This window comes from Doryrhamphus excisus, chromosome 10 (genome assembly GCF_030265055.1).
Source record: "Doryrhamphus excisus isolate RoL2022-K1 chromosome 10, RoL_Dexc_1.0, whole genome shotgun sequence".
Classification (NCBI taxonomy): domain Eukaryota; kingdom Metazoa; phylum Chordata; class Actinopteri; order Syngnathiformes; family Syngnathidae; genus Doryrhamphus; species Doryrhamphus excisus.
Window position 1 is genome coordinate 1,830,536 of NC_080475.1, and position 26,308 is coordinate 1,856,843.

The 26,308-nt window shown below is 39.8% G+C and overlaps 2 protein-coding genes across 6 annotated transcripts in view; one reads left to right on the plus strand and one right to left on the minus strand.

Annotated features, from left to right (window-relative positions):
* The window catches only part of spaca6 (sperm acrosome associated 6), a 47,517-nt gene that overhangs the window by 1,673 nt on the left and 19,536 nt on the right, over positions 1-26,308 (minus strand). For 2 of the 5 annotated variants that reach the window (XR_009131938.1, XM_058085683.1), the window contains 2 exons: positions 11,662-11,728; positions 10,558-11,408 (listed from right to left, as the gene is read on the minus strand). The exons of 1 other annotated variant lie outside the window; for it this stretch is intronic. Coding sequence is in view for 2 of the 4 variants with exons in the window: in XM_058085683.1 (XP_057941666.1) it covers positions 11,689-11,728 (40 nt within the window). In the remaining 2 variants the exon portion in view is untranslated. Of the gene's footprint in view, positions 1-5,025; positions 5,113-10,557; positions 11,409-11,661; positions 11,729-21,430; positions 21,550-26,308 lie in introns of those variants that run through there. 2 more of the 5 variants (XR_009131939.1, XM_058085681.1) reach the window with 2 other exon arrangements.
* has1 (hyaluronan synthase 1) lies at positions 5,079-13,837 on the plus strand. The gene is made up of 5 exons (XM_058085688.1): positions 5,079-5,235; positions 7,629-8,328; positions 8,406-8,631; positions 8,707-8,839; positions 10,620-13,837. Exons 2-5 carry the CDS (start codon positions 7,642-7,644, stop codon positions 11,293-11,295), a joined length of 1,722 nt encoding a protein of 573 aa, XP_057941671.1. The 5' UTR covers positions 5,079-5,235; positions 7,629-7,641; the 3' UTR covers positions 11,296-13,837.

A 26,308-nucleotide genomic window follows, 5' to 3' on the forward strand; every position in this document is an offset into this window, starting at 1 on the left:
CACCGAACCTTGGGGAACACCTTGAGGTAAAGGGGCTATGGAGGAGGAGCAGCTATTTATGTGCACAAACTGTTGACGGTTGGTGAGGTATGATTGGACCCAAGACAGAGCAGAATCGGTGATATTGAGGCTGGTTTTGAGGCGGGACAGGAGGATAGAGTGGCTAATGGTGTCAAAGGCTGCGGTGAGGTCTAGGAGGATGAGGATGGTAAGATGGCCGGAATCGGAGGAGAGAAGAAGATCATTGGTGATTTTAAGAAGAGCTGTTTCAGTGCTGTGTTTGGGACGGAAACCGGACTGGAAGGATTCAAACAGGCTGTTGGAGTTGAGGTGAGATTGAAGTTGAGCAGCTATGACACGTTCAAGGATTTTGGACAGAAAGGGGAGGTTGGATATGGGACGGAAATTGGAGAGGTTATTGGGATCGAGACCAGACTTTTTGAGTGTGGGGGTGATTGCCGCCAGCTTGAGAGACTGTGGGACGGATCCAGTGATAAGGGAGGAGTTAATGATACTTGTGATCAGCGGGGAGATGATGTGGAGGCAGGGTTTGATGAATGAAGAAGGGATAGGATCCAGGGAGCATGTTGGAGTCTTCATACCGGTTAGTATTTTAGTGAGTTGCACGGGTGAGATAGGTGTAAATTTGGAGAGTCGTTGGGTGGAGCCAGATAGTGGAGGGTCAGGAGGAAGCGAGTGAGTCGAGGGGGGGTTTAGGGAGCTGTATATTTTGGTAATTTTGGACTGGAAGTAGGTTAAGAAGTTGTTGCATTTGGTGGTGGTGAAGGATGAGGAGGAGTTGTCATTTGGCTTTAGCAGTGTGTTGATTGTTGAAAAGAGGGATTTAGGATTGTTGGAACTAGATATAATCAGATTGGAGTAGTATCGTGAGCGGGCAGTGTTTAAGGCATCTTTATATTGCTGTAGAAAATCTGTGTAAGCTTGAAGATGAACAGTTAGGCCAGATTTCTTGTACAGTCTCTCAAGCTGGCGTTTACGGGTCTTCATATTATGGAGCTGAGGGGTGTACCAGGGGGCAGTGTGGGAGAAGGAGACCAGTTTGGTTTTTTTAGGGGCCAGTTCATCAAGACAGGAGGAAAGGGTATTGTTGTAGTAGGAGACAAGTTCAGAGGGGTCCTCAGACAGCGGGGGAGGGGAGATAGCAAATTTTGTGGTTAGAAGTGAGGTAAGGGCATGAGGGTTGATGGATTTGAGATTCCTGAAGGTTATTTGACGTTTGATTTTTGAGACACTAGGAGATGTGTGTAAATCAAATGTGATGGCCAGATGGTCTGATATGTGCAAGTTATGGCTAGTGAGGTTGTGAATATTGATACCAGTAGTGCAGACAAGATCCAGGATGTGTCCTCTGGTGTGGGTGGGGAAGTTAACTTGTTGAGTGATGGAGAAACAGCTGAGAAGATCAAGGAATTCTGTCGCAGGTTTGGAGTTGGAATTGTCAATATGAAGGTTGAAATCACCGAGCAGAAGGATGGATGATGAGATTGCATTTAATTGGGTGATGAGGTCCGTAAAATCTGATAGGAAAGAAGAGTTTGGTTTTGGGGGGCGATAGATGACAGCAGTGACAAGGGGGGATGGACCGGACAGTTTGAAGGCAGTGAATTCGAAGGAGTGAACATTTTGGAGGGATATTGGAGTGACTTTGATGTCCTTTTTATATATGACTGCTGTGCCACCGCCACGTCCGTCGGGACGGGCGTTTTCAAGGTAAGTAAATCCAGGAGGTGTTGCTTGGTTTAGGGAGAAATAGTCCAAAGGTTTGTGCCAGGTTTCTGTCAAACAGAGGAAGTCCAGTTTATTGTCAGTGATGTATTCATTTAGAATGAGAGCCTTGTTGTTGAGAGAGCGGACATTTAGGAGGGATAATTTGAGATTATAAGAGTTCATCATTTGATCTTGGCTGCGGGAGAGTGGGCGGAGATTTATTAAATTTGCATGTTTATTGTTGTAATAGCGGAGTCCAGTCGGGCGGTATGACCAGTGGGATGGGATCTTGTTTGTAGGTGAAAGAAAAGGCTGAAAAGTAGAGCAAGCAGTAGCAGGGTGCAGTGAACGCTGTGGCCTGCAGGAGGAGCTGTGGGTAAAATTGTAGCCGGATATGGAAGAAGAAAAAGAAAAAGGGGGGCGTGTCTGACCAAATGTAAATAGTCACGCACTGTGAACAGCGTGTTGTAAGTGTACTGTTAAAATCCGACTGCCAAGCTTGCTAGGATGGAGGCCGTCAGGATTAAAAAAGGATTTCCGGCCCCAAAAAAGATCGAAGTTGTCAATATAGTTAAGAGAGAGGGAGTTTGTAGCAGACTGGAGCCAGGTGTGGAGGGAGAGAATACGACTGAATATACCATACCCGCGGTTGTGAGGTGAGAGAGGGCCACTAATGAAGATAGTCTTGCCAGTTTTGCGAAGGAACTGAAAAACATTTGACATTTTTCTTGAATAATGCATTAATAATTAAATTAAATTAAATTAAATTAAATTAAATTAAATTAAATTAAATTAAATTAAATTAAATTAAATTAAATTAAATTAAATTAAATTAAATTAAATTAAATTTAAAAACTTTATTGTTATTTCTCATGTGACTGGTACAGGGCAACAAAATGCAGTTAGCATCCAACCAGAAGTGCAAATTTATAAATACCTTATTAGTAAATAAATGAAGAAATATAATAGAGCATTAAATGGACAGATATATGTACAAACTATAACAGGCTATGACTATGATACAGTGTGGATATATACAGGGATATAAATGACTATAGTATGGCTATTGCAGATTATTCGGGCGAGAGGCGGGGTACACCCTGGACTGGTGGCCAGCCAATCACAGGGCACATATAGACAAACAACCATTCACACTCACATTCATACCTATGGACAATTTGGAGTCGCCAATTAACCTAGCATGTTTTTGGAATGTGGGAGGAAACCGGAGTACCCGGAGAAAACCCACGCATGCACGGGGAGAACATGCAAACTCCACACAGAGATGGCCGAGGGTGGAATTGAACCCTGGTCTCCTAGCTGTGAGGTCTGCACGCTAACCACTAGACCACCGTGCCGCCGCGGGAAGCACAAATCCAAAGAAATACAGCTGGAATAGGTGCAGATTTTGGAAGATCTAGACATTTTCTGTGTGGGTTATTGTGTGTAGCTGCTCTATAGGAGTCCACAACTCAATACAAAGTGTCAAAAATGAGCATAATATGCCCCCTTTCAGGATAAACATATATGCTAATGAATGCTCGAGGGGCCACGGGTGACACATGGTTGTGCGCTCTCAGGAAAACACTCCCCACTAACGTTTATGCTAGAGAATTCCAAGTCACAAGCTCAACCCTCAGGCGACAGCAACAGCTAAATCCCAATTATTTTCCACACTTGACTTCTTGTAATGAATAAAAAGACCTGCCCTGCAAAGCAGCACACAGGAAGCTGCCAATAATACCAGCATCTCCATGACCTTCCTCCAATAGGCCAACTGCCTCCCATGACATCAGTCGCCTGGTGGCTTCTATTTGTGCCTGACATGGTGCATGATGGCTGAAGCAGCTCCATGCGGTTTAGGAAGGGTGTGGACCCTCATGAGCGGTCCACAGATTTGCTTGTAAAAAAAAAAAAAAAAAAAAAAAGTTTTAGGGGATGTGATCATGTTTAAAAGTCAGGTCAGGCAGTGACGCAGTGGTGGTTGGTGTCGTTTGAGAATATCTTGTTAAATAAGCATCACATGACTATACAGGACCGTACACGTGTACCCGGAGGAAACACATGCGTGCACAGGGAGAACATGCAAACTCCATACAGAGATGTGTGGAGGGTAGGATTGAACTTGGGTTTCCTAACTGTGAGGGCAATACGTGCAAACCACTCGGCTGTTGAGATGTTTTTTTTTTTTTTGGTGGAGTCACACTGACCACTGAGGCAAGTGAGGCCTTCAGTTCTTTGGATGTTGTGGGGTCTTTTGTGACCTCTTGGATGAGTCGTTGCTGCACTCTTGGGGTCATTTTGGTTGCCTGGCCACTGTTCCACATTTTGGCCATTTGTGGACAATGGCTCTTACTGTGGTTAGCTGGAGTCCCAAAGTTTAGAAATGACTTTTTAACCTTTTTGAAACTGATAGTTCTCAATGATCACTTTTTTCATGCAGGGCGGTGTAGGTTTGGATTAAAAAAAAAATAATAAAAAATAAATAAAAAAAACTATATAAAATATATTTTATATATTATAAAAATATAATATATATATTTTATATTTTTATATAAAATATAAAAAAACTATAAAATATAAAAAGTGGCTTTTTCACACAACTGTATGACATCCATTACATAGTATTAGGTGGTTGCACAGTGTAAACAACTGGTAGATTCAGTAGATTGACGAAGAGACGCCACTAATCAAGTGATTGCAACAAGAGACCAGCAAGATCACTAGCATGTAGCAACCATCACTGCTTCTTAGATATACCTATGTTTAGTATGAGTCGAGATTTGATTATATTCTTCTTCGGTTCAAAGGTTATCAACCTGACAACCTCTATATAATTGAAGCGTGAACTAAAACTTGAGGAAATCTACTGGAGGGGAGTTGATAAAGCATCTTCCACATCTTCTCAGCCATGATCCAAAACAACATGACAGCTGAAGGCAACAAGCTTTGGGAGAAAAATAAGATGACTTGCAGAATAACATTCTATTGTTTACCGGTTGCTTTGTGCAATGTGAACAAACGGCCACTAGAGGGCGACATTGTTTTGGCTAGCTAAACACTCACTGTTTGACACTATATCAGGTCTGTTGTACAATCACATCTATTTAAAGGCAATGAGATGAAATTTATAGTTGTGAATGTACAGGTTGCCAGATAGGCTGAGCTTGCATGTGGCAAGTTCGTGACTGAACATTCGATCAAGTAAAATATAACTATATTGGAATCATTTCCAGACATGATGATGGTGATTAAAGAAAGAGAAAAAAAAAACACAACAAAAGAGTTTGTAAGTACCGCTCAACCCAAAAGGGGACCACCGCCTTGCACACTCTCTGACTGACGCACGGCTGAGTCAGTGGGGGCGCCACTCATTCATCATCCCTGCACAGAAAAAAACAAACAAAATCACATCAACCTGGAGCTTATAAAGACAGGCACTGCTCAGCTGGTCGCCACACAGGACCCTCACATTTTACACTCGATGCGTCGCAAGCACAGCATCAGGTAAAGCTCTATGGATTCATTTTATTAGGATTTTACATACATTAAAAAATTATTACATTTTATATATATATATTTTAATTTACATTTATCATTTTATTTTACAATGATGTCACCTTGAAATTATAAACAATTGTATATAGAAAAATATTATTAGTTTATTAATGTTAGATAGTAGTGATGCATGTGAATATTCGTTAAATTGAATCAGAAAAGGCCTGACAGGTACACATTGTTATTTACAGCTACTTTAAGTCGTTTAAGTAGTTTTTTTTAATTCTATTGAACGCTTCTACATGTATCAATTAATTTACAAATGGGGGTTTTATAAACTGTATACATACATATGTTTACATTGTCTTATTTTAGCTAGTAACATATATATTTAGGAAATATTTTATTTGTTATTGTATAGCATTCTATTCCATATACCAGGGGGTCAGTAACCCGCGGCGCGGCTCTATTTACAATGCTCGTATATTTATTTAACACCCGATTGGGGAAAATGCAAGTTTTTGTGATGATTTTTTTAAAAACCACAATTGTGTGAGACCGTGAATGCATCCTAGCTGAGTTCTGACTGGTGATTGGATGAGAACGAGGAAGGCAGGGGAAGCCAGTGTTTTGGCTGCCTGCGGTTGGTTGAGATGTGACAGACACGAAAGCGATAAACTAGCCATCAATAACCCCCCCAAAACATAAATATTTCAAAAGAAAATTTAGATTTTAATTCTGCATCGATGTGTCATCGATTCTGGCTTACATTTATGCTTAATATGTGTCTAGAATCAAACACAAAACGCTTCAACAGATGCACTCAACACTTGCTGAAAAGTTGTTTATGTCAAAGTCGCTCTAGATATTGAACGGTAATCATCCCTGCTAGTTGACATTTCTAAAAAAAAATAATTAGATATAATTTTAAAAAAAGAGTAAAGAAATCAGGTCATTTACAGTATAATTTACAGTAGCTCGTTCTAATCTGAACTACTTTAATACCCCAAAATTCCTCCAAAACTGTGGGAGACTTATCACAGCTGTAAAAGAACCAGGCTGTCAATCACTGTGCTACCCAATTCCTTAGATACCAGGTAGTGAAGTTTAGTGCAGCTTCTCAATTCAGTAGTGAAGTTTAACCAGGATGTTACCATGGTAACCCTACTATTTTTCTTTAGTGGGCAAGGGGGTAAAATGTTTTTTTTTCATAGTAAAGGTTGCCGACCCCTAATATATAGTACACACACTATTTAGTTAAACCATATTTCACCATGTATATTGGATGTTACCATGGTAACCCTACTATTTTTCTTTAGTGGGCAAGGGGGTAAAACTTTTTTTTCATAGTAAAGGTTGCCGACCCCTAATTATATAATACACACAGTATTTAGTAAAACCATATTTCACCATGTATATTGGATGTTACCATGGTAACCCTACTATTTTTCTTTAGTGGGCAAGGGGGTAAAACTTTTTTTTCATAGTAAAGGTTGCCGACCCCTAATTATATAATACACACAGTATTTACTAAAACCATAAAACCATATTTCACCATGTATATTTGCAATATATGATATTATCCTATGCACGGTGGACGAGTGGTTAGCGCGCAGACCTCACAGCTAGGAGACCGGGGTTCAATTCCACCCTTGGAATGGAGTTTGCATGTTCTCCCCGTGCATGCATGGGTTTTCTCCGGGTAAATGTCTAGATCTTCCAAAATCTGCACCTATTCCAGCTGTATTTCTTTGGATTTGTGCTTCCCGCGGCGGCACGGTGGTCTAGTGGTTAGCGTGCAGACCTCACAGCTACGAGACCAGGGTTCAATTCCACCCTCGGCCATCTCTGTGTGGAGTTTGCATGTTCTCCCCGTGCATGCGTGGGTTTTCTCCGGGTACTCCGGTTTCCTCCCACATTCCAAAAACATGCTAGGTTAATTGGCGACTCCAAATTGTCCATAGGTATGAATGTGAGTGTGAATGGTTGTTTGTCTATATGTGCCCTGTGATTGGCTGGCTGGTGATTCCTCGTGAGGAAAAAGCGGTCGAAAATGAATGAATGAATATTATCCTAGTATTATAGTATGCCTGGGATGTGTGGGTGTGTCCCACCTCTTACCTGAAGTCAGCAGGGATAGGCTCCAGCCCACGTGTGACCCTAATGAGGACTATGGGTATATAAAATAGATATGAAATGATGTATATGATAATATATTGTATGAAAGTGCTATGGCTTGTAATGAGCATATGGCTTAGGTGTGACAGCCACAGCAGTTTCATAATTGCAGGACTTTTTAACAAGCCTCCATAAAAGCACTAACTGGCTTTATGGGATGTTTTTCCATGTTGCCTTTAAAGGTGACATAAAACCTGTCATGTTCTCGGCGATGTGTTCCACAGGTGAAGACACACAATGGAGCTGAAACCTCTCCTCAAAAAGCTCCTGTCGATACTCCGGGCCATCTTCACGTTCGTGTTTGCGTTGGCCGTTCTGGGTGTGATGGTGTGGGCCTACGTTGAAGGTCAGCAGCTGGTGACTTCCTTGTACGGAATCATCTCCTTCGGCATTTACGGTCTCCTGTTGTCGCTCCACGTGCTCGTCCAGAGCTTCTTCGCTTTCATCGAGCACCGACGAATGAAAGCTCGAAAATCTCCGTGCACCTTCACCAAGACCATTGGCTTCACCATCTCCGCCTACCAGGAGGACCCCGTCTACCTCAGAGAGTGCCTCAACTCCGTCCGGGCCCTCCAGTATCCATCTGAGCTGCTTCGTATCGTCATGGTGGTGGACGGGAATTCCGAAGACGACCGCTACATGATGGAGATGTTCAGAGAGGTGTTTGCAGACCAGGACCCTGGTTTTTACGTGTGGTACAACAACTACCACACTTGGGATCCAACCGAGGTCCAGGACACAGCTTCTGTGGGCTCAGGAGTGGAAGCGGACTACGTTATAGGAGGGGAGGACCCCCAGCGTAGCGAAGTAGAGCACCTGATCAAGACCAAGAACTGTGTGTGCATCATGCAGAAGTGGGGGGGGAAACGGGAGGTCATGTACACCGCGTTCAAAGCCCTCGGAGATTCAGTCGACTACATTCAGGTATGCTTCTTCTCCAGTGCATGCTCTTCTAAGGTTCTTTGAGAAAACGAAAACATGACGCTCTTTCATTGGGCCAGGTATGCGACTCGGACACCAAGCTGGACCCCATGGCCACGGTGGAGCTGTGCAAGGTGCTGGAGAGCAACCCCAAGTATGGTGCAGTCGGCGGGGATGTGATGATCCTCAACATGAAGGACTCCTACATCAGCTTCATGAGCAGCCTTCGCTACTGGATGGCCTTCAACATAGAAAGAGCTTGTCAGTCCTTCTTCGACTGTGTCTCCTGCATTAGTGGACCTTTGGGTAGGTTTCTTTCTGCCGTATGATCGATTTCAACAATTAAACGCGGATACTTGACAACTTCTCCTTCATGATTAGGGCTCTACAGGAACGATCTCCTTCAGGCGTTTCTGGAATCTTGGTACAATCAGAAGTTTCTGGGGACTCACTGCACTTTTGGAGATGACAGACATCTGACCAATCGTATGCTGAGCATGGGATACGCCACAAAGTAAGACCCTTCTTCTTCACAAAGAAAAAGATGGTGGGACACCAACAACCTAATGGCATATAAGGGGAACACAGAACCAACCTACCTAACCACTACTCAATGGTTCCTCAGTAACTACTCTTTACGCCCTTGGTAACTAGTCAGTTTCTCGTAATTACCTCAGTAACGACTTCAAATTTATGTGCCTTTGTTCCTCAGTAACTACTCATCAGTTCATTGGTAACCACTCTAAATTTATGTGCTTTAGTGATGAGTTCATTAGTTCCTCAGTAACTACTCTTTACGTCCTCGGTAACTAGTCAGTTTCTCTTAATTTCCTCAGTAACGACTTCAAATTTTATGTGCCTTAGTTCCTCAGTAACTACTCATTAATTCATCAGTAACCACTCTAAATGTATGTGCTTTAGTGATGAGTTCATTAGTTCCTTAGTAACTACTCTTTACATCCTTAGTAACTAGACAGTTTCTCGTAATTTCCTCAGTAACGACTTCAAATTTATGTGCCTTTGTTCCTCAGTAACTACTCATTAGTTCATCGGTAACCACTCCAAATTTATGTGCTTTAGTGATGAGTTAATTTGTTCCTTAGTCACTACTTTTTACGTCCTCAGTAACTAGTCCGTTTCTCGTAATTTCCTCAGTAAAACTTTGAATTTATGTGCCTTAGTTCCTCAGTAATTACTCATTAGTTCATTGGTAGCCACTCTAAATTTATGTGCTTTAGCGATGAGTTCATTAGTTCCTTAGTAACTACTCTTTACGTCCTCAGTAACTAGTCAGTTTCTCGTAATTTCCTCAGTAACGACTTCAAATTTATGCGCCTTAGTTCCTCAGTAACTACTCATTAGTTCATCGGTAACGACTCTAAATGTATGTGCTTTAGTGCTTGAGTTCATTAGTAACTACTCTTTACGTCCTCAGTAACTACATTAAATTTCTGTGCCTTAGTTCCTCAGTAACTACTCATTACTTTATTATTAGTTCCTCAGTAACTACTAATTACTTCATTGGTTCACCAGTTCCTCAATAACTACTCTTAATGTATGTGCGTTACATCCTCAGTAACTACTCAGTTCTTCATTAGCTCCTCTGTAACATTAGTTTTTTGTTCCTCAGTAACTACTTTACTATATCAGTTCCTCAATAACCCCTCTAAATCCATGTGCCTTAGTGATTAGTTCCTCGGTAACTACTCAAAATGTATGTGCCTTAGTTCCTCAGTAACTTCTATACTCATTACTTCCTCGTTAGTTCATTGGTTCAGCAGTAACAACTCTAAATGTATGTGCTTTAGTGATTGGTTCCTCAGTAACTACTCTAAATGTACAGTATGTACAGTATGTGCCCTGCTCTGCAGTAACTACTCCTTAGTTCGTCAATAAGTACTCTAAATTTAAGTGATTTGTTCCTCATTCATTCCTTAGTAACTACTCTAAATGAATGTACCTTAGTTCCTCAGTAACTACTTGATACTTGATCTTTGTCTGACGTTTTCAATTGTATTCTCTTCTCATGGAAATGTCATAAAATAATTGGGGGTTCATTGTAAAAACGTTGAAAACTGAAATGTATACTTGGTGGTCAACAGAAGTACTCTAATGGTGGTCGCTTGTTGCTAGGTAGATTTTGTAGAGCCAAGATAAAATGTACCATGGGCCAAAGATATTACATATATTGTAAAAAACAAGCTGATCATTTTTAAACTGAGCTCTGTATGAAATATCGGAAAATGTCAATGAACGAATCACGATGTGGGTTTAATGAACATTTCTTCTCGTAGATACACAGCTCGTTCCAAATGCTACACGGAGACGCCGGCTCAGTTCTTGCGTTGGCTCAACCAGCAGACCCGTTGGACCAAGTCCTACTTCCGCGAATGGCTCTTCAACGCCATGTGGTGGCATAAACACCATTTATGGATGACGTACGAATCCATCGTTTCCGGCGTGTTCCCTTTCTTCGTCACAGCCACCATCATCCAGGTATTTTGGACAGGCTCGCTGTGGGACATCCTTTGGGTCCTGTGCTGCATCCAACTGATCGGGCTGGTGAAAGCCGCCTACGCTTGCATCCTGCGCAGGAACGCGGTGATGGTGTTCATGTCTCTGTACTCCGCTTTGTACATGACTAGCTTGCTGCCCGCTAAGTACTTTGCCATCTTAACCATGAACAAAAGCAGCTGGGGGACGTCGGGGCGGAAGAAGATCGTGGGCAACTACATGCCTCTTTTGCCTTTGTCAGTGTGGACAGCGCTTCTATTAGCCGGAATGGCTTACACCATCTTCAGAGAGAGCAGAGAAGAATGGTTCACTCCAGCTAAGAGACTTGAAACTCAATTTCTTATCTTCGGCTGTGTGGCTTATTTGTGTTACTGGTTGCTGATGATGGTTTTATACTGGGCGTGGTTCCGTAGGTTGTGTCGGCCGCGTTCAAAAAGTTACTCGTTACGAGTGTAGGTCCACGGTGTCCATACAAGTATAATTTATTATATTGTTTTAAATATTTTTGACATTTATTTATTTATTTCCTCTCCAATCTCAGGGCAATGAAAGGGTGTTGCATGCAGCTGCTAAAAAAAAACAACAAAAAAAACATGAAGACATTCACGATATCAGCAAGTTTGACATGGAGATGTTGCACATTAAGTGAAACTGTACTGAGGGCTTTAAAGCCTATGCACTTCTTAGGTTTCTCTTATTGAACACAATTGGGTATTGGATCTTGTATTGAATGTATTTATGTGTTTGTAAATGTGTACATAGCAGAGATGGGCACTTCAGTCACAACACATATTTGAGATTCGACACATGACTTGGACTCACCGCAGAGCGTCGGCGTCATTAAGTCTCTTACTCCCCATCCACTGACCTGTCGGTTGCAACCACCGACCTTAAAAAAACCACCAGGAGCACGGTTCGTTATTATCATGTCGGGCTACACAGAGTTCAGTCGAGGTCAAACAGGAAGCTGTTGAATGCATCTTCGGGGGCGAGATAAAGGATGCTGGCTCAAACATGTCAAACTTAGATAAGCTTCGTTTAATTAGCTTCTTTGGCCTGCTGTATTTTTAGAGTTGCGTTCAACGTACAGTTTGGCACAGTTAGAAATACGCCTTCAAGGGGAGGCGCAGCAGAAAAATAACAAAAATCATCCTTGCTTAGACGGTGGTCGAGTGGTTAGCGCGCAGACCTCACAGCTAAGAGACAAGGGTTCAATTCCACCCTTGGCTATTTCTGTGTGGAGTTTGCATGTTCTCTCTCCGGGTACTCCGGTTTCCTAACACATTCCAAAAACATGCTAGGTTAATTAGCGACTCAAAATTGTCCATAGGTATGAATGTGAGTGTGAATGGTTGTTTGTCTATATGTGCCCTATGATTGGCTGGCCACCAGTGCAGGGTGTACAAAGGGTGTATGAATAAATTATTGTAAAATGTACATCTGCCATTGTGTGGCCATTTTTTTTTTCATCTTAAAACTAAACCAAACATGCTCTCTTCTATTGTGGAGTTGCATCATCAACTAACTTGTCAAAAAAAAAATTAAAAGATCAGCAAGCCGTTCCAGTAGAAAAAAATACGTATAACTACGTCTTTGGTCGGGCATGAGTTTATAATTTCGGTCAATATACCAGAATCTTTCATCTTTAGTCCCTAGTCCTAATCCAATTTAAGTATATTTAATTTAATCGACAGCTGGCATAGGCTCCAGCACCCCTGCGACCCTCGTGAGGAAAAAGCAGTAGAAAATGAATGAATGAATGAATGAATGAACATCTGCCACCGTGTGGCCATTTTTTTTCATCTTAAAACTAAACCAAACATGCTCTCTTCTATTGTGGAGTTGCATCATCAACCGTCTTGTCAAAAAAAAAAAAAAAAAGTAAAAGATCAGCAAGCAGTCGGGTAGAAAAAAAATACGTATAACTACACCTTTGGTCGGGCATGAGTTCATAATTTCGGTCAATATACCAGAATCTTTCATCTTTAGTCCCTAGTCCTAATCCAATTTAAGTATATTTAATTTAATCGACAGCTGGGATAGGCTCCAGCACCCCCGCGAAAAGCAGTAGAAAAGGAATGAATGAATCAATGAATCCTTGCTTAGCTTAACTAATGCAAATAGCAAAATTACTTCATTTTTAGTGAGAAAACTTGACAAAAATATTCCCAAGAGTATTTTCTGAAAGGAGGGGGACCATCAACATTATTATAATATAAAGTAACTGTTCCGGATGTATTAATATTAAACTATTAAAATGGAACGGCGCCGGCAAAGAAGGGCAAAGTATGATAAAAGTTCAAAAACCGCTGCTATTGAGCAAGTGCAGGTGGACAAGACTTAAGACTAACACTTGGACTTTAACCAAATACCTGAGCCTTGACTATAGGACTTTCATCTCAGAGATCTGTGACCTGAGCTTAATGACTTGAGACGAGTAGAAAATGACTTGTGCACATATCAGGTATACAAATATAAGAACCAATTTTTTTTTTTTTAAACTGCCTCTGTGTCAGTTTTGTGACTTTTACACCCTTTTGTTGTTGCACTGGAGTTTTCGACGGCACTTTTCTGCACGGTTGCACACTTGAAAAACGAAAAGTGAAGGAATGGGAATTCCCGAATAAAGTATGCACAAAATGAATGTTTCAAATGACCCTTGCTTTGGAATCACACTTGTAAAAAAAATAAAAAATAAATAAATTGTGGTATGAGGGATATGTGAAATTCAGTCCACGTTGTTCCCAGAGACCTTCATTGACATTTCTCCGAGCCATAACATTGAGTTCCTGATAAGAGACGACTCCCACACTCTCAGGGAGAAACACTGTTTTTTTTTTGGTATTTGTTGCTCCTTTGTTCATGGAAGTTCATGTATCAGGTGTGCAACTAAGTTCTGCATGAAATAAAGATTTTTAGACGCTTTCAGGCTTCTCTTAATAGATCTGATATACACACATGAATACGGTCTACGGTGATGCTCATGCTCCTGTTTGGATTCATTTACACAAACAATGTTCAGTATACGTGTATAAGTACTGTGTGCGGCCAGTGAAACATGAAGTATATATAGTCATGTGAACAATGTGAACAAATAAATATTTTTCTAACTTTCAACTTCTACTGTCTTATTATTACTTATTAATGTCGCGGTCAGGTAAAATGATCTGACACATTTATAGGTTAAATAAAAGGAAAATAAAGTAAAGTAACAAAAGTGGTTATATTTTTTAAAGGTACATATAATGCAATTTTTTTTCATATAATGCCATTTTGCTTTGTTTCTTTATAATGCCATTGTTTCATGAATTGGTGACTGAATTGGTGAGCATGGCAAAACAAATCGATCTGTAACTGCAACACGAACGAGTGTTCCGTTTGCACTTCAATCTTAGTAGACATGATCCCGTACACCATCATCCAGAACTGATTTAATTTTTAAAACATAATGACGACAGACAAACAGAATGGCATTATATGTACTTTTTGGAAATTTACTTTACTTTATTTGCCTTCTATTTAACCTACAAATGTGTCAGATCATTTTTCCTGACCCTGTATATATATATATATATATTATAATTTCTTTGTTTTCTCACATTTCTTTGTTTTCCAAAGAAAAACAAATTTTCATGCATTTCACAAACAATTTTTTCCATTTCACAAACAATTTTTTCCATTTCACAAACATTTTTATCCATTTCACAAACAATTAACATTAATCAGATGATTTTCAAAGAACAATCTACATTTTTGCACGGAGGCCTACTATCAACAACTGTTAGTCCTCTGCATCAATCTCCTGGTATGGCTGCTAATCCAAGTTCATCATTTTATAAGGCTAATAGATTATTAGAAAAGCAATCTAAACTAAAACTAAAATCTCTTACCATGCTGGTAACTACTCCCTTCAGAGAGCAGTACAAACTGTGTCTAACAAGGACAGAAAAACACTAGCGCGCTAACCACTCGACCACCGTGCAGCCCAGTATTACTTGTTTGCAATAATAATAATAATAATAATAATACCACAATACCACAATACCACAATAATACCACAATACCAATAATAATACCACCATTTGCCCTGTCCTGTATCGTCCCTAACAATCAAGTGCCCAAACAAACCACTCTACGCTTTGCCGAATCACCCACTGCTAAATAAAACGCTGTTGTGAGTGACAGCACTGTGATAAACTGGGTGAGATACACTAAAAACAAAACAAAAACAAAAAAACAGCAAAAAAAACCCTTGACTAATCGCAACCACCAACACAGTTCTGAGGGCATCCATATTGTTTCTGATGTAAACACATGCATGTGTAACGTCGCAGGCAGTGTGACGTTTGGAAACGCAAAACTCCTTCATCGAACACATAACCTGATTATTCTCCAAACGGGGCCAAAGTTCAAAGCATAACCCTAAAATGTGTCAAACGGCATCTCCCAAATAACTTTGCACTATTTCCAACCAATGATGTCCCAATCAGGAATCAACTAAAAATAGCAAATCAGGAAGTCACTTTCTAAAGTAAATGCGTCAGTCAATCACAGAAGGAAACACAGCTATGTATTCGGTCGGTGACACCCAGAAAAACATATGACTTCAACTGGAGATTACAGACTTTATCAGCGTAAACAAATAAGAGTTGCTCGGAGGAATAGAACGGGTCACTGAGATTTTCCACAGAACGGCATGAGTCGACTGTGATAAAGTTAGCCACAGCTGAATTTTTTTATAGAATGTGAGATAGCCATATACTGTATGGGTCGACTGCAGCATTTTATCTTTGAAAATGAAATCCACAGGAATCAGATAATATTACAGATAATCCACTCGGAAAATCAACACACAAGTCAGACACAAATGAGATAGCAATGATTGAATTCAGCCTGTGTGTGATATCAACTTTGCAGTATTTCATACATATAAGTATTTTCCAGACTTTATATTGGGTCAGTGAACAAGGCATGACGCAGGAGGTCATACATGTCTAATTACTGTGATTTGAAGTCACAGCTCCATGATAACCATCCAATCTTTATGTGCAAATATCTTTATCGGCATTCTGGGTGGAGCGAGGATGACACCGTAGGTTTAGTGTAACAGAAAAAAAACAACATATAAAAAAATTAAATGAAGGTTATAAATGTGTAAGTAATTGAGGGAATAAGTGTCTGGTCAACCAGCAAATATTTGAACCCCACATACCACATGTCCACCATCGTGGGCAAGACCAAAGAGCTGTCAAAGAGACATGATTGTAGACCTGCACAAGACTGGAATTGGATTTCAAGACCATTGCAAGACACCACTACTCCGCAATACTTCGGAAATTGAAGAATTCTTTCAAGAAGTCTTTCAATCAGAGGTAAGGATAATTCTGGGAATTACAAGGGATGAACTGGTTCAGGACATTCGGACCACAATCAACAAAGAACAGCATTAGTTAGACACTTCGCTGTCAGTAACCACGTATACATGGACCCAAATATTCCAATTCCATTCGGGTTATTTGCTCAAACGGAAAGAATCTAACCTTTGTATACACCTCATTCCGAAAGAAAAGTGCCAATCCGAATTAATATATAATCGCATTCACAGGGGTGGAATATTCCTTTCCCCAATCCGATTGAGGTATCTTGTACCCGTTCAATCGGAAAGTTGTCAGACTGCGTTCTTTCTTCTTCTGTTGTTTATTGGCGGTTGGCAAGCAGCTTTTGTGTGCATTAGCGCCATCTGTGGAACAGAATCTAAACCCTTCTATACGCCATTCACAAGTCCAGTTTTATTAAAAAAAGAAAATACATATCCATATAAAACATGTGCCGAGCTTAATTATAAAATATTAGCTGATTGAACTTTATCTTTTCCTGTTCCCGGGTGCGTTCTTTCAGCGAATGCTGAGATATGACGTAACACGCAGCTCCAGACGTTCTTTGGTTTTAAAAATGGATGTGAGCAATCGGCACTGGACTGCTGGGAAAGTTCAAGACTGGACGAAGGAAAAACTGGCAATACGGAGTTATTCCAATAAGTGAAAGAAAAACTGGAGGAAGTCGGTATCATGTGATGTTGGTGTTTACGCTTTACTGCGAATGCCCCATTGACTATTCTGGTTGATTATAGCGGCGCATGTAGACACTCGATTGGAATATTCCTTTCCATGTATACCATTGCTTTCGGAAAGAGAAAAACTCATGTGAACGTGGCTATGGACTAAGATCCATATATGTTCTTTTTTTTTTTTTACGTTACACAGACTTAAGGTGGCACGCACATCTGACAGGTCCACCCGGTTGGAAAAGTCATTAATAATTATTGTCTCACCACGCCTAATAACTACAGCTGATAAGTACCACGTCACATTGGTCAGCTGACCCTTCTCAATAAGATGGTAAAGCACAACAACACCATATATTATAGCTAAAGTGCTCATGTCACCAATACAGATGTTAATCTTGTTATGTTGGCTATGGAAAACTAAAACAGCAGGTCATTGTATGGTCATGTCACCTCGTACTTCGGTATGTAACAAAAATAAAATAAAATAAATAATAATAATAAAAAAAACAAAAAATAAACTTAAACTATATTAGGAAAACAGGAAGTGAACAAATGTAACAGTTACTTATTGTAAAAGTACCAGATGGAGGGGTAGGATTTAATAAGCTTTGCTTCTTCCTACTCCTTTTGGACATGTGGAACTGTGAACTGATTATGGGATGCATTCAATTGTAATCTGATGCATGTTCAAATGAAATAAAACCATTACCATTACCATTATAATAAAGCTATTCAAGCTATACTGCTCAACAAGGCGGAAGTGTCAGTCTGAAGTTTACCAATGAGCATTTGGCAACACCAAAATGGAGTCAACTTGACTTGACGTGTTTGGAGGCTGAATAAATGCTGAATTTGAGCCCAACAGCACCATCCCTGCTGGCAAACATGGGACGAGGAAACATTCTGCTTTGGGGCTGTTTCCCAAAAATCCCAAATCCCTCCTGAGACATGTCCAACCCTGGTGACCAACTACGAGACACGTCTCACCTCTGTGCTTGCCAACAAATGCTTCACCACCAAGTACTCCAGTAAGTCACGTTTTGTTTTGGCATCAAACACTTATTTCCCCAGTCACGTATGTTATTTTTTTTTCCTGCGAAGATAAACCTATCGCAAAAAGCAAAGGGGGAACTTGAGCACAGCTACCCCAGTAAGAATAAAAGTCCAATGTACTCTGATAGAGCGGACACAAATAAGCTGTTCCCACTTGCTCAAACACTAGAGAGCCTTTTCACTAAAGAAATGGAAGTTTTGTTCCACACTTGAGTGTCCTTTGTTACACAAAGATGATGGATCTATACATTCTGGCATGAGGTGTGGATGTGTGGGAAAAGATCAGTGACAAGTGTAATGGAACGTGGCCGTCGCATGTGTTCCACTGGACTCCCGTTAAAATACTCAACCTGTTCAAGGTCATGGTTGAGCTGGAGCCTATCCCTGCTGACTTTGGGTAAAAGGCGGGTACACCCTGAACGCGTCACCAGGGAATTACAAGGCACATCATAAAAAAAAAGCCATTCACAGCTGTGGACAATTTAGAGTCTCCAATTAAACTACCATGGGAAAAAAATCGGGCACCTGTGGGGCATCCTCAGAGGAACACATCCACATCTGCCAACTCCACCAGTGATGTCATCATGGAGGAGTGGAAGAGGATTCCAAGAACAAGCTGTGCAGCTGTGGTGAATTCCATGTTCAGTGTAAATTCTACTCGCTTGTGTTGCCAGATATTTAGACTTATTTTCATGGTAAATCTATGCAGTTGTATATTCGTTTATGAGAGCTGCAATAGAGGTGGGACGGCGACTGTGTACAAGGGAATGCCAGAAAGGCGGGACAGGGGTGTGACTGTTAACACTCCACTGACTTCTCCCGCCTTTTTGTGTTGGAAGCGTTGGCTGCTGTCCGGCAAGTATTTTTATGGGTCACATGAGACACTAGGGGTGTTACAAGACACTCGGTTCACGGGACGAAACATATGACTGGGGTTGCTGCTGAGCATACTTTTTTTTTTTTTTTTACAAAGAATGACTATAAATAGCCTATATTGCCTAATTTTCTTCCTATTCTATATGTTCAACTTTGGATGAAGTCGAAAAGATCTATTTGTTGAGATCGCCATTAGTTCTGCTCTTAAATACTGCTCCAATACTTCTCTACAAGAGAGGAGAAATATGATCTCAGGGAAGAAGTACATTTGAAACACTTCTATGCTAGGACTACGTTAAAAAGCCATAGCATTTCAGTATGTGGAATCAAACTATGGAATGGATTGAGTAAGACCCTCAAACAATGCACAACGATGAGCCAATTCAAGAAACAATACAAGCAGTTGATGTTTGCTAAATACAAGGATGAAGAGTCTTGAACCAGGCATGATGTGCTATACATATCACTATATTGACACTTACTATGGTACCCATTATGTCATTGGATGGTCACATCACCTTGTACTTCGATACGTGACAAAAATAAAAAATAAATAAATGAAAAAATACAAATATTTTTGTATTATTTTTTAAATGAAAAATATATATTTTTTATAAAAAAATATTTTATTTAAAAAAAAAAAACTATTAGGAAAGCAGGAAGTGAACAAATGTAACTGATTGTCAAAGTACCAGATGGAGGGGTAGGATTTAATAAGCTTTGCTTCTTCCTACTCCTTTTGGACATGTGGAACTGTGAACTGATTATGTGATGCATTCAATTGTAATCTGATGCAAGTTCAAATGAAATAAAACCATTACCATTACCATTATTGCTCCGTGGTTCTACCATATCTTACTTACTATTGTGTGGAAATATGGGCTAATAACTATAAAAGCAATCTTCAAAATGTGCGAGATGTACAGCAAAAAAAGTCAGTAAGGATAATTCATAATGCCGCCTATAGAGAACATACTAACTCCTTATTTCTAAAATCACAAATACTTCAACTAGCATTTCAGTATGTGGAATCAAACTATGGAATGGAACCAGTCATGATGTGCTATACATATCACTATATTGACAGTTACTATGGTACCCATCCTCTCTTGTATAGCACATCATGACTGGTTCAAGACTCTTCATCCTTGTATTTAGCAAACATCAACTGCTTGTATTGTTTCTTGAATTGGCTCATCGTTGTGCATTGTTTGAGGGTCTTACTCAATCCATTCCATAGTTTGATTCCACATACTGAAATGCTATGGCTTTTTAACGTAGTCCTAGCATAGAAGTGTTTCAAATGTACTTCTTCCCTGAGATCATATTTCTCCTCTCTTGTAGAGAAGTATTGGATGACATTTTTAGCTAATTGGTTATTTTTAGCCTTATGCATTATTTTAGCTGTTTGAAGATGAAACTATGTGGTAAAAGTACCAGATGGAGGGGTAGGATTTAATAAGCTTTGCTTCTTCCTACTCCTTTTGGACATGTGGAACTGTGAACTGATTATGTGATGCATTCAATTGTAATCTGACGCATGTTCAAATGAAATAAAACCATTACCAAGATAAAAAGTACAGCTGCTACAATTCCCACATGTACGTGCAGGATATCACCATTCCTTCTGAGGTCAGAGCCCAAGTTGACTAGACCACCACAAGACTACCAGCGTCATACAGGACTTCCAAATACTACGCAACAGGCGTTCTCTTCCAGTGAGTCAAAACCTCTGGTGGTTGTCAAAGCAATTGTAGTTTGGCAAATGAAAACATTTAGTCGTATGAGTAAAAGTTTCTGCATTTCCTTAAAGGCCGGTGTTGGCGTGACTCATCGCCATAGTGATCGGTGATATACTGTCTTCTATGAGCACTCTGGCATCACTTCCCTTTCAGACTGTTTTCAATTAGCTTGTTCTCCCCCCACCCTGTCTGGGACTCCCTCCCTCTGACGTCAGGGAGGAACAGTTTTGGCTAGGGTACGTGCATCCCAGACCTTGAATGAGACTCTAACTAATAGAACAAAGTTCTAGTTCTACCGTTACCTTTTTGGTAATGATACCGTTGTGTGACGTGGCATGTGATAACGGCGATGTGGATTTACTGTAAAGATTATCCACTTCATACATATCAAAGATTTTTACTGCCAGTAGCAGTCCAGAAATATTAAAAAGAACAAATAGCAAAGTTCAAATATTAAAGAAAAATAAATGCATAGTATGAGAAACAATCAAAACAATTGTTGCAATTTTTGGACAATTAGGTTGAGGAAAAAGTAAAAATATCACAATAATGAAACCAAAATGACATTCATTCATTTTCTACCGCTTATCCTCACGAGGGTCACAGGCATGCTGGAGCCTATCCCAGCTGTCTTCTAGACCCTGGACTGGTGGCCAGCCAATCACAGGGCACATATCGACAAACAACCATTCACACTCACATTCATACCTATGGACAATTTGGAGTCGCTAATTAACCTAGCATGTTTTTGGAATGTGGGAGGAGTACCGGAGTACCCGGAGAAAACCCACGCATGCGCGGGGAGAACATGCAAACTCTACACATAGATGGCCGAAGGGGTGGAATCGAACCCCGGTCTCCTACCTGTGTGCTAACCACTCGACCGCCGTGCAGCCCTAACTATGGCAAAGTCCCAACGAGGTGTGCTGGAAGGTGAAGTCGGGCGCCTGGAGGCGTGTGGGAGGGGGCCCGCTGCAAAATATGACAATAAAGTCCTAATATTACAGGAAGACATGTACAAGGAGAAAGTTAGGAGAGTACAAAAAAACAAAAAAAGAGAAATAAATCATACTAATAATATACTATAATAACAAAAACACAGGCCGCACAGTGTACAAGCGGTTCGCATGTGGGCCACACAGTCAGGAGATCAGGTTTCGATTCTGCGCTTGGGCATCTCTGTGTGGAGTTTGAGTTTGCAGGTTTGTGGGTTTTCTCCGGGTATTCCGGTTTCCTCCCACATTCCAAAAAATATGCTAGGTTAATTGGCCACTCCAAATTGTCCATAGGTATGAATGTGAGTGTGAATGGTTGTTTGTCTATATGTGCCCTGTGATTGGCTGGCCTCTCGCCCCAAGACAGCTGGAATAGGCTCCCGCGACCCCCGTGAGGAAAAAGCGGTAGAAAATGAATGAATGAATGTAGACAAGAGATTGGAATATTCCTTTCTATGTATACCATTGCTTTCGGAAAGATTCCATTCGGAAAGAGAAAAACTCCTCATGTAAACATGGCTACTGTTGAAAAGTGATGAAAAGACGGTGGATCCTAAAGACAAATTCTGAGGATACCGTGGACAGCGAGAAGGATAAAGATCCGGGTGCTAAATAAGATTATGTTGCACGAATCCCAGGGCTAGCTGAGCTACTTCTGCCATGTGATGCAGAGTCAAAGTCAACAGAAGAAGATGACGACAGAGCAGATGAGGTTGGTCGTCATTTGAATTTAAATGACTCCGGTTCTGATTCACATACCCTGTTTTCATTATAAGAGTATGCATGGTTCAAATTAGTTATTTTTTGGGGGGTGAAATGTTAAAACTTCTCCATAAATTGTGTTGGTCCCGTTCTTGATTTACACTAAACTTCCACATCAGTAAGCTTCCTGAAACCCTTGCTTACATTGGCATGAGACAGACCTCATTTAATGTTTGACTTCCCCGATACCGATTGCAAAGAGGAAGTCCGACCAATGTCAAATGTCCCGGTTTCCATCAATGCTTAAAACTCAATGCCCAACCCGAAGAGCAGGCCTCTGCCATTAAGAAGTGGACTAGCTAGCAGGATGGTGGAGGACAGATATAGGATCGCAGGTGACCAAGTCAGAAGAAGACTTGGAAAAACCTGCGATACAGTGAAGCCACAAAATTGACAAAATAACAAATAAGTAACAAAATAAGAAAATACACCGGAATGCAAGGAACAACAACGGTTAGCTTATTTAAAGCGGTTTGCTTGACTATTAACTAATTCGCTACCAAAGATGTATTCATACATTTCACAAACAGGTGATGATGCAACTCCACAATAAAAAAAAGAGCTTATTTAGTGTAGTTTTAATCAGAAGTGCATTTTATATCATTTTATTAACATCTTTCCCATTGAAAAGATGGCTGGGATTGAATGAGTTAACAGTGGTTAACTTCATCCATTAACTATTTGAGTTAATGTTGAAAGCCAACGCTAAAATCGCCTGTCAGGTAAACTCAGTCAATCATATTTATATTATATTTATATTTGCCCCAGAGGCAATTAGATAATTTCACTTCAGAGCAATAAAAAAGGTGGAATCACACATAGTTCAGTTCCAAATGTGAAAATTGTAAATAGTTCATGGTCATAAAGTTGTAAATAAATCTTATTTTGATGTAAAACCAATCCTTTTTGTGTTGTTTAGATATTTGAGCTGTCACTAAAGCAAAAAAAATATGTATGTCAAGTTATGCTTGGAATATATTATTTTCACAAAATGCTGTTTTTCTGTTTTTTTGTAGTCGGGAACTAAGATTTTCCTGAAACTTACTATGTTCTACTGCTGATGCTAAAGAATGAAAAAGGTAGGAATAAACCTTTTTTCTGATGAAATCTAATCTTTCTGTGATTCTGTGTTTTTCTCCCTTTTGTAGTCGGGAACTAAGATTTTCCTGAAACTTACCCATGTTCTACTGCTGATGCTAAAGAATGGAAAAGGTAGGAACAAACCGTTTTTTTCTGATGAAAGACAGAAATTTAATCTTTTTTCTGGTAGGTTCTGTGTTTTTCTCCCTTTTGTAGTTGGGGACTAAGATTTTCCTGAAACTTACCTATGTTCTACTGCTGATGCTAAAGAACGGAAAAGGTAGGAACAAACCATTTTTTCTGATGAAAGACAGAAATCTAATCTTTCTTCTGGTAGGTTCTGTGTTTTTCTCACTTTTGTAGTCGGGAACTAAGATTTTCCTGAAACTTACCTATGTTCTACTGCTGATGCTAAAGAACGGAAAAGGTAAGAAGAAACCGTTTTTTCTGATGAAAGACAGAAATCGAATATTTCTTCTGGTAGGTTCTGTGTTTTTCTCCCTTTTGTAGTCGGGAACTAAGATTTTCCTGAAACTTACCTATGTTCTACTGCTGATGCTAAAGAACGGAAAAGGTAGGAATAAACCGTGATGAAAGACAAGACAGAAATCTAATCTTTCTTCTGGTAGGTTCTGTGTTTACATATCTGCCTTTCAAAGATCAGTCAAAATCCTCTAAAATGGCCGGTAATGAAGGGGTTGTCTTTTGAATAATGGTTGGCATTTTTTTTTTCCCCATAGAGGCATTTTGCTCCTGATTCAGATTCTTTCTATTTCCACTATGTTGTTGTGCTCCACCATAGTGGAGCATTAGAACATTTTGCATAGCGTGTTCTCAGGAGAACACGTGGCTGGTGTGGTGTGCGTCATGAAAGGCTGTATTACCAGTGGGTGTAGTTTTAAAACACCAGCATGAAACAGCTTACTTCAGTCACATTGTGCATGACGGTACCTCTGGAAAAAACACCGCAAAGAGACAATTTAGCTGCCACGCAAGACAACTAAAAGGTCCTGTGAAAATAAGCTGATGACGACAGCAGCAGTGTGTGAGTCCGAAAAAAAAAATAACACGTGTAAAAATAATCACGAGTGCCAGTTTTGAAAGAAAGCAAAACAAAAAAAAAAGTACATACTTTTTCACACCCTCTACACAAAAAAATGTTATGATTTACAGCCCTGTCAACATTAAGATCTGCTCTGAGGACTTTTTGACACTTCACTTGAATATCACACCCTTTTTCCAATTGCTGATTGCAAAAGAACAAAGTACATGGAACCATTCAGATGTTGATAATGGCGTATGCAGAGTTTACACATCCTGTTCAATGTGCATCAACAGTTACCAAGGCGACAGAGAAAGCCACTGGAAAAAACTAGAGCAATCAGCCTATGAGATGTGGCATTCAGAGTTGAGTCACGTCTGACTATATTTAGAATTTCCACTACTCCTTTTTAAGGCTCGCACACCCCTCCTTACGCTCAGATTGCACTTTCACCACCATAAGGACAATAGCAGCTACAACAATGGCTAGGTACCGTCTCCTTTTTGTCAATAAATAATTAACACACATCATATTTTGTGTATTTTCCCTTATGACTATGTTGGATATTTTCCTGTTATAAAAAAATATTCTTAAATTAAATTTTTCCTTATAAAATGGTCAATATTTTATAGTATACGACAAAAAAAATAATTTTTGTAACATTTTCTACTACTATTTTTTGTTATTACTTTTAAAAAAATGGCATTAATTAATGTACCTACAGGGACAGTGGATATTAACACATTTTTCAAAAGCCCTCCCTCTCGGTTTCTGGACACTTTTTAAAGATTATATTTTCATCTTTCATCAGAAAAAAACGTTTGTTCCTACTTTTTTTTCGTTCTTTAGTAATCAGCAGTAGAACATAAGTGAGTTTCAGTAAAATTTGGCTTTTTTTTGAAGATATATTTTAAGCAAAACTTTCGCTTTGACACAAATTTAGCCTTATATATTTAGGCAAAATGTATAAACAATGATGCCATAACATAACACAAAATAAGTTGCTTTACATTAAAATATATATTTTTTTACAAATATAACTATTTTCCAGTTTTCACCTTTGCAATTGAAATGTGTGTGCATGCATTTAATTTAACTTCAATGAGTGGTTCGATTCGAGTTCGATTACACCCTCGCCCATCTCAGTGTGGAGTTTGCATGTTCTCCCCGTGCATGCGTGGTTTTTCTCCGGGTACTCCGGTTTCCTCCCACATTCCAAAAACATGCTAGGTTAATTAGCGGTTGTTTGTTTATATGTGCCCTGTGATTGGCTGGCCACCAGACCAGGGTGTACAAAGGGTGTATGAATAAATTATTGTAAAATGCACATCTACCTCCGTGTGGCCATTTTTTTTCATCTTAAAACTGAACCAAACATGCTCTCTTTTATTGTGGAGTTGCATCATCAACTGTCTTAAAAAGTAAAAAAAGGTAGAAAAAAAATACGTATAACTCCATCTTTGGTCGGGCATGAGTTCATAATTTCGGTCAATATACCAGAATCTTTCATCTTTAGTCCCTAGTCCTAATCCAATTTACTGAAGTATATTTAACTTAATCTAATTAACCTCATAATATGGCATTTTCTTCTATTATGGAAATAATTTACTAATATTAAATTTCTTTTACATTATTTTAGTAACGCATATCACATCTTGAACCTGCACTTATTTGACATACTTTAGTCAAAAATTTTGAAACGTGGTGTTACACCATGTGTACCCCGCCTCTCGCCCAAAGACATCTGGGATAGGCTCCAGCATACCCGTGACCTGAGTGAGGATAGAAAAATGGATATTTTGTTGCTTTTTTTAAATTACACTTGTACTGCCGGTAATAAAGCATTCCAAGG

What these genes read in the sequence shown, in the direction of transcription:
- has1 (XM_058085688.1), top strand. Translation starts at nt 7,642, where the DNA reads ATGGAGCTGAAACCTCTCCTCAAAAAGCTCCTGTCGATACTCCGGGCC. An exon ending in ATTCAGTCGACTACATTCAG is followed by an intron (nt 8,329 to 8,405) that starts GTATGCTTCTTC and finishes TCATTGGGCCAG; the next exon opens with GTATGCGACTCGGACACCAA. An exon ending in CTGCATTAGTGGACCTTTGG is followed by an intron (nt 8,632 to 8,706) that starts GTAGGTTTCTTT and finishes CTTCATGATTAG; the next exon opens with GGCTCTACAGGAACGATCTC.